Source organism: Phacochoerus africanus, chromosome 5 (assembly GCF_016906955.1).
Source record: "Phacochoerus africanus isolate WHEZ1 chromosome 5, ROS_Pafr_v1, whole genome shotgun sequence".
NCBI lineage: Eukaryota > Metazoa > Chordata > Mammalia > Artiodactyla > Suidae > Phacochoerus > Phacochoerus africanus.
Genome location: NC_062548.1, coordinates 107715896 through 107724485, shown reverse-complemented (window position 1 = coordinate 107724485; position 8590 = coordinate 107715896). Strand labels below are relative to the sequence as shown.

Genomic DNA, 8590 nt, shown 5'->3' with positions numbered 1-8590 from the left:
TAAAACCTGGTGTTCAAAATGTGCTTAAACACTGTGGCAAACATTCATCAATTATCCATTTGACGTGGTAAAATTCACACTGCATGAGAGATTGGCATAACTATAATTATGACTAATTCATCTTTGTGTACCCTGCAGCACTTAGCTTGATGTCTTATACATGGAGGCACTCAATAAATATTTGATGAATGAAATTAATCATCATAGCCAGAACTCAAGGCTTTGTAATTACAAAGCATAACCAAGGCCAAATGTTAGCCATTAAAAAAAAGCAAAACATTATCCCACATTTGAAACACTTTAATGGATCTTTACATGAGAGTTAACTAAAATATACACGAGCATAATTTAGTAATCTAACATGAAACTAAAAAGGTCTATCAGAAAGGTAAGGATATTCCGAGAAGTGCTAAGAAAATGTGACTTTATTCTTAATATACACACCATGAAATAGACACTTTGCATTATTTTGGTTACTTCAAAATTTAAATTATGGGTTTTTTTCAATCAATTTTTTGCATAACAGATGCTAAATACTGACCTATTTCTTCCCTGACAGTATCAACAGGCACCCAACTACATGATACAACTTTTTTGCATTTAATTTAAAAGACTATGGCTCAGTGTTTAAAAAAATATATTAATGAAAGAGAATCATTATTAGGGAAGAAAATGAAGCACATTCACATGATAAAAAAGAAAGACATTCCTTCAAGATCAGAAACCAGTGTGAGCATTATTTCACTTAACCTCCTTGGAAGCATCTAATTCCAAAAACACAAATAGAATTAAACTTACAGCATGGAATGATACAATGACTATCACTAATTAGTTGCTACTTGACAATATAAACAAAAATGAATGGAACAGCAAGTTAAAAAAAACTTGTTTTTAGCTTAATTGTTGGTGCGGAATGCACAGTCGGGGCTGGCTGCCTGGCAGCTGCTTTAGCTTTGCTAGCTTGGCTTGCTCGAACAGCAGTTTCCAAACGTACTTTCAACTCCGGAGCTGCTCCCATTACTGTCTTGAAAGCATGTGGATACAGAGGTCCAATATGCATTAAATTCTGGAGTGCAAACTCATGAAGATCTTTGGAAGTTGTGCTTGCTAAGGCAAAAGACTTTTCATCCAGTAGGTATGAGATCAAAGTGGGAACTAAAAGAGCAAGTAATTGGACTCCTGCAAATAACAAAGATAAAGTCTGAAGATAATCACAAATCTGAAAATTCCAATAAATTTTATTTAAAAACTAGGTATTAACCATGGTAGTCTGAATTACGATGAAATACAAGTAAACGTGCACAATCTATTTTAGGCCTCAATAATTATTCATAATTGACTGTTTACTAACCATCCAACCCATGTTAGGGTAGGAAATCTTTAGATTGCCCATTTGGCTCAGAACATCATAGGGTAGGAAATCAGGTTTGATTTCCTAATAAGATTACGTATTTCATGTTTTTATTAATTTGTTTTATTAAAAAATACTAGCTAAAAGGTTAAAAATAAATGAACACTCTATAAATGCCACCTGGTAAAACGTATTTTGAGAACAAAATTATGAAATTTTTGAGGGTATTCCATAATAGGGAGGTTGCCGTTTAAAAGGAATAGGGAACAGAAACCTAAAGCATTCATTAGGAGGAAACCATCAGAGCAATGAGTGAATGTGAGATGTTAATGTAATGGCAATCATTTTCATTTGGCTTTTGCATGGCACTTAACCTTGGATTTAGTTTTATTTTTTTAAAAATGCCAATTGCTGGAGTTCCCATCGTGGCTCAGTGGTTAACGAATCTGACTAGGAACGCTGAGGTTGTGGGTTCAATCCCTGCCCTTGATCAGTGAGTTAAGAATCCGGTGTTGCCATGAGCTGTGGTGTAGGTTGCAGACAGGGCTCGGATCCCATGTTGCTGTGGCTGTGATGTAGGCCAGCGGCTACAGCTCTGATTAGACCCCTGGCCTGGGAACCTCCATGTGCTGTGGGAATGGCCCTAAAAAAAGACAAAAATACCAAAAAAAAAAGAGTAATAATAATGCCAATTGCTTACTCTACCATTAAAAATATTGCTATCGTACAAAACATCTTTTATCTGAGTGAAGCAGTCTTTTAAAAAATGAAAAAATCATAATGGTGCTTACTGTTCATATAACTTACTAGTACTAAATATTGGAAATCGGTTGAAAAATTGAAGCTACATTGCTTTGATTATTTTATTTATTTATTTATTTATTTAATTTAATTTTGTCTTTTTATCTCTTCCAGGGCCGAGCCCGCAGCATATGGAGGTTCCCAGGCTAGGGGTCTAATCGGAGCTGTAGCCTTTAGCCTACACGAGAGCCACAGCAATGCCAGATCGGAGCTGCGTCTGTGACCTACACCATAGCTCCTGGCAACACCAGATCCTTAACCCACTGAGTGAGGCCAGGGATCAAACCTGCAACCTCATGGTTCCTAGTCAGATTCGTTAACCACTGCGCCACAACGGGAACTCCTGCTTTGGTTATTTTATACCTTAAATTAATTAAATGTAAAATTAAAGAGTTATTTAATGAATCCTGTAAAGTCAAATTATTAAACTACATTTAATTTCATGAATAATATATAAATATATTCTTATTGTTAAAAGAATTCAAACTAATAGTGAATTATTTGAAAAAGTATGAGGAGTTCCCATCGTGGCGCAGTGGTTAACAAATCCGACTAGGAACCATGAGGTTGCGGGTTCGATCCCTGCCCTTGCTCAGTGGGTTAAGGATCTGGCGTTGCATGAGCTGTGGTGTAGGTTGCAGACACGGCTCGGATCCCGAGTTGCTGTGGCTCTGGCATAGGCTGGCAGCTACAGCTCTGATTAGACCCCTAGCCTGGGAAACTCCATATGCCGCGGGAGCGGCCCAAGAAATAGCAAAAAGACAAAAAAAAAAAAAGAAGAAAAAAAAAGAAAAAGTATGAGACTCTTTTCCCTGCCTAAGTCAGGGTACCTGTTCAGGAACTGATCCCAAGGGTCAACTCAACTCACATACATTTTAAATACTGACTATGCAAATGTCAATAAGCTCAATGCTAGGATTACAAAATGACTAAGATTTAGTCCCCATGTTAATGGAGCTTACAGTGAGTAAAATAAAAATAAAGACAAAATTATGCTGAGTTACCAAACATGAGCCATAATATAAGCTATAACATGTCTACCCAAATAATCAGTATCTAATTTCAACTAAACTTATCAACTCTTCCCAAACAGCATTTCTTCCCGATTTTTCCCTTTTTTCTTTTTTTGCTTTTAGGGCTGCACTTGCAGCATATAGAACTTCCCAGGCTAGGGGTCGAATTGGGGCTACAGCTGCTGGGCTACACCACAGCCACAGAATGCTGGATCCCTGACACACTGAGCAAAGCCAGGCATAGAACCTACATCCTCATGGATACTAGTTGGATTCATTTCCACTGTGCCACAATGGGAGCTCCCCGATTTTTCCAATTTCAACACTGTTTCCATGCTTCTTTCAATACAATACAAATAAACACAGTAATATTTGTCCCTTCTCTTTCTTTTGTCCCTATAACCACTTACCCATCAAATCAGGTCTTTTTTTTTTCATAATCACTCCTGTATTTTTCTCTTCTACTATCATAGTTCTGGATTATCTTATAGGGAAGCTATTAGCAATAGCTTTTTAAAATCTCTACTACCTTTCCAGTTTACTGTGAAATTCTTTCATGATAAGAGAAAAAAATTTATGATGGAAAAAACTGATGTAATATTTATCTGGAGAGTAATCAGCCTTAAAAATGTGCATTCCTTTGGCCCAATAATTTCACTTTAAGGAATTTATCTAATAGAAATAATAAAGTGTGCATGTGTGCAAAGATATCTGTATAAGAATATACATCTAATTTATGATCTTGAAAAACTATAAACAGCTTAACATTCAGTCATAAGGTACTAATTTAAAAAGCATAGTCTGCCAACAAAGGTCATATTTCTTAAGATAAATTTTAGATGGTGATGAAATCAAGATAGCATGAAATAAAGAGGAGTAGGTGTTAAGGTCTCTGGTTAAATGGATAAAATGTGGTAGTTCTTCATTTTAAAAAATTAAAAAATTTATTTTGAGGTATTTTAATAATGATGTTTGGCATTAATACTAATCTGGTCCTACTTTTTTTTTTTTTGTCTTTATAGGGCTGCTTCTGCAGCATAAGGAGGTTCTCAGGCTAGGGGTCAAATCAGAGCTGTGGCCGCTGGCCTATGCCACAGCCACAACAACATGAGATCCGAGCCGTGTCTGCGACCTATACCACAGCTCACGGCAGAGCCTGGATCCTTAACCCAATGAGTAAGGCCAGGGATCAAATCTGTGTCCTCATGTATGATAGTCAGATTCGTTTCCACTGAGCCACGATGGGAACATTCTGGTCTTAATTGTTAAAAAGCTTCTTATATCTCTATTATGAACACCAAAATGTATTATTTTTAAAAATCTACTAAACATCCATATTTCCCCTGGTTCTTAAAGAGTACATTCCTAGAAAGAAAAAAATCCATGGGTTGAAGTGCCATTAGTAATTTACTCTAAACTTTTGCTCTTAAAAAATAAAAAAAAATAAAATAAAATAAAAATAAAAAAATAAGGAGTTCCCGTCGTGGCGAAGTGGTTAACGAATCCGACTAGGAACCATGAGGTTGCGGGTTCGGTCCCTGCCCTTGCTCAGTGGGTTAACGATCCGGCGTTGCCGTGAGCTGTGGTGTAGGTTGCAGATGCGGCTCGGATCCCGCGTTGCTGTGGCTCTGGCATAGGCCGGTGGCTACAGCTCCAATTCAACCCCTAGCCTGGGAACCTCCATATGCCGCGGGAGCGGCCCAAGAAATAGCAGCAACAACAACAACAAAAAAAAGACAAAAGACAAAAAAATAAAAATAAAAAAAAATAAATAGCAAAAACATTAGGCTTTCAGATAGTAACCATAATCGTCCTTAGGAAAGGGACTATTACTGCTGTGGCCTGTATCAAATAGCAAATAACATTTATATAAAATACAAACCTTCATTTTAGATTCATGGCTTTTCACAGGAAAATACTTACTGTTCTGTTCTTCCCCAAGAGCAACCAAAGTTTCAAGAACTTTGATTCCTTCTTGAACAGCTAAAAGTTCTGTATTATTGGCTGGTCTGTTTCTTTCAACAGCTTTTAGCTTTTCAACCACGATTGGAGCTAATGTATGGATATAGGGAGTTGAAAGGGCACGGTTGGAATGTTGAAAGACCGAGAGGAGAAGCTGGTAACATTTTGCTTGAACCTATAGAAGAAAATCACTTTATTAATTAACATTTGTGATAGTTCTTATTTGCTCCACAATCACACTGCATCTTAATATGTACTGAAAAGAAGCAATACCACAGGATGAAAATAGCAATGTGGGACAAATTAATGCTATTTTCTACTTACAGAAATGGAGTAATAGATAGTAGAAATTGATAGAACACTGTAAACCATCATGGAGGAAATAAAAATCATTAAAAAATAATAAAAAAAGAAATGCAGTAATAAAACTTCTAATACATTAGCTAAATAAAACTGAAAAGAAATTAATCAAAAATCCTAATTTCTGTTTTTAATTCTTTCTTTAATTTATAATTGCCCTTTTCATTTAACCTCACATATTTAGTATGGAAGGCTAATATCTAAACGATGTCAAACAAAGCTATAAAAATATATTATTTAGACACCTCAACTCCATTTGGATTCCCTGGAAATGACTGCTTTTATCAGTTTAAGTGTTCTGGGTCTTGAAAGTAAGGTCTCAGTGGCTTCACTTTAGATTAGAAAGACTTCATATTAATAACAAACAAACCAACAAAGGAAGGCAGATCCATCTACATATGAGAAAAATAATGGGAAAAAACTGTTTCAGTGCTTGGTAGAAGAAAAGCTGCCAAACATTGCTGGACATAAAAAATACCTGGGGAATGTTATAAAAATACAGATCTTGGAGTTCCCGTGGTGGTGCAGTGGTTAACGAATCCGACTAGGAACCATGAGGTTGTGGGTTCGATCCCTGCCCTTGCTCAGTGGGTTAAAGATCCGGCATTGCTGTGAGCTGTGGTGTAGGTCACAGATGCAGCTCGGATCCCGCGTTGCTGTGGCTCTGGTGTAGGCTGGTGGCGACAGCTCTGATTAGACCCCTAGCCTGGGAACCTCCATATGCCGCGGGAGCGGCCCAAGAAATGGCAAAAAGACCAAAAAAAAAAAAAAATACAGATCTTTGGACACACATTTGGAGACTCTGATTCAGCAAGAGAGAGGTAGATGTTACGAAAGTGCTTCTTTTTCTGATGTGCAGCAGGTTTTTGCTCATTAGTTTAGATTCTGACACTGTAAAACAATAAAATTTATTTTCTAGAAAACCTAATTTCCAATAGGCCCATTTAAAATACGTTATATATTTATTCTTTAATGTCCTCGGTGTCAAGCACATCTAAAATTTTCTTGCTAAAGTGGAAGACTTACCACTATGTTTTAAGTGTAACTTACCCATGGATCACATGAATTTAATGCATTTTTAAATCTATTCATGCAGCCATTCTGCAGTGACTGGACTCCTATTATTTCACTTCCAGCAGACCACAGGAAGAGTGCAATTGCTGTTAGCATGCTTACTTCATCAGGCATAGGCATAGAATCTTCTGAAATATATAAATAATAATTACATACATATATATATATAAAATGAAAGCAATATGCTGTTTCTAAAATGCTTCAAAATTTCAGTCTTGAACAATAACCTTCGTTCTCCAACCACCTGTACAGCAGTACTTCAACTCTAATAGAGTCTATAAACGACTTTAAGAATAGAACTCATCTACTATTGAGGAAACTGGGGACACTTTATTAGAAGTCCCTGTATTTAAGTTCTCTCTGTTTTTCTAGATGGTACAATATTAATTGAAAAAATTCACAATATATCCTAAGAACTCTAATATGAAAAATATAAAATATGGAAATATAAAATACTTAAAAGCCATTTAACTTCTTTGTAGTTTAGATTGATCAAAAATTTCCAAATACTCTCCTTCCAACAGAGTTAAATGATAAAATGTTCTAATTTAAAAATCCAGAGTATTTCTTCTTAGTGATCTCACTTTTGCACTTAGTAAAACATGAAACCTATAAATTCTACACAACCGTAAACAAAAAAACTTGTACAATTTCCTAAAGATAGTACTCTCATAATTAAAAAAAAAATTTCTTGCTATTACCATCATTTATTTAGGAATAGTTAATGGCAATACAGTATGTAATTAGAAATACAGGAAATACATACATTTATTCTAAGAAACAATTATTACTGAACATATAAGAGACAAACTATTTTATGATCACCATTTTTTTTCTGCAGCTGAACTTACCAACTTTTTGTTTTTTTCTTTTGGCTTTTTTAGAGCCATAGATGCAGGGTATGAAGTTCCCAGGCTAGGGGTTAAATTGGAGCTGCAGCTGCTGGCCTATGCCACAGCCCCAGTGATGCAGGATCTGAGCCATATCTTCGACCTACACTGCAGCTCAGTGCAATGCTAGATCCTTAACCCACTGAGTGAGGCCAGGGATCAAACCCGCATCCTCATGGATACTAGTCAGGTTTGTTACTACTGAGCCACAACAGGAACTCATATCAACATTTTTACATGTGAATTTGAGCTAATTTGGCAATTACAAATACCCAATGATTATCAGTACTTCACTAGAATTATAAGCAGATCTATTTGATATGCTAACATTCTCTCATACTGAGGGTACCAACTTTTCATAAAATAGAATGACCTAAGAACAATAGTTGAGAAGAGCGTAAGGAACATAAAGAAAAGAGAAAGATGTAAAATTTAAAAGATTTACCCAATTTACAATAATCTAAGTCATATATGATAAAAACCTGAGAATTCTACCATAGAAATATTATTCTAGGTGAAATGAGAATAATCTCTAACTCACGACACTACAAGCAGCTTTTTGTCTGAAAATTAACATTTTATTTTTAAATTGTGACTTTAAGAAGATTTGGCATCTAATTTAAAAAAGTTAATCTCGGAGTTCCCAATGGTTAACGAATCTGACTAGGAACCATGAGGTTGTGGGTTTGATCCCTGGCCTTGCTCAGTGGGTTAAGGATCTGGCGTTGCTGTGAGCTGTGGTATAGGTTGCAGATGCAGTTTACATCTGGTGTCGCTGTGGCTGTGGTGTAGGCCAGTAGCTACACTTCCGATTAGACCCCTAGCCTGGGAACCTCCATATGCTGCAGAAGCAGCCCTAAAAAAAGGAATAATAAAATAAAATGAAATAAAATAAAAAATAAATAAAAAAGTTGATCTCGGCGTTCCCGTCGTGGCGCAGTGGTTAACGAATCCGACTAGGAACCATGAGGTTGCCGGTTCGCTCCCTGCCCTTGCTCAGTGGGTTAATGATCCGGCGTTGCCGTGAGCTGTGGTGTAGGTTGCAGATGCGGCTCGGATCCCGCGTTGCTGTGGCTCTGGCGTAGGCCGGTGGCTACAGCTCCGATTCAACCCCTAGCCTGGGAACCTCCATATGCCAC

General features: G+C 36.7%; 1 protein-coding gene across 3 annotated transcripts in view; it reads right to left on the bottom strand.

The window, feature by feature from the left end:
- Nucleotides 1-412: 412 nt before the first annotated feature.
- HEATR5B (HEAT repeat containing 5B) overlaps nucleotides 413-8590 on the bottom strand; it is a 129494-nt gene continuing 121316 nt past the window's right edge. For all 3 annotated transcript variants that reach the window (XM_047782280.1, XM_047782281.1, XM_047782282.1), the window contains 3 exons: nucleotides 6538-6689; nucleotides 5089-5302; nucleotides 413-1179 (listed from right to left, as the gene is read on the bottom strand). In XM_047782280.1, coding sequence (XP_047638236.1) covers nucleotides 875-1179; nucleotides 5089-5302; nucleotides 6538-6689 — 671 coding nt within the window. In that variant the 3' untranslated portion in view covers nucleotides 413-874. The remainder of the gene's footprint in view (nucleotides 1180-5088; nucleotides 5303-6537; nucleotides 6690-8590) is intronic.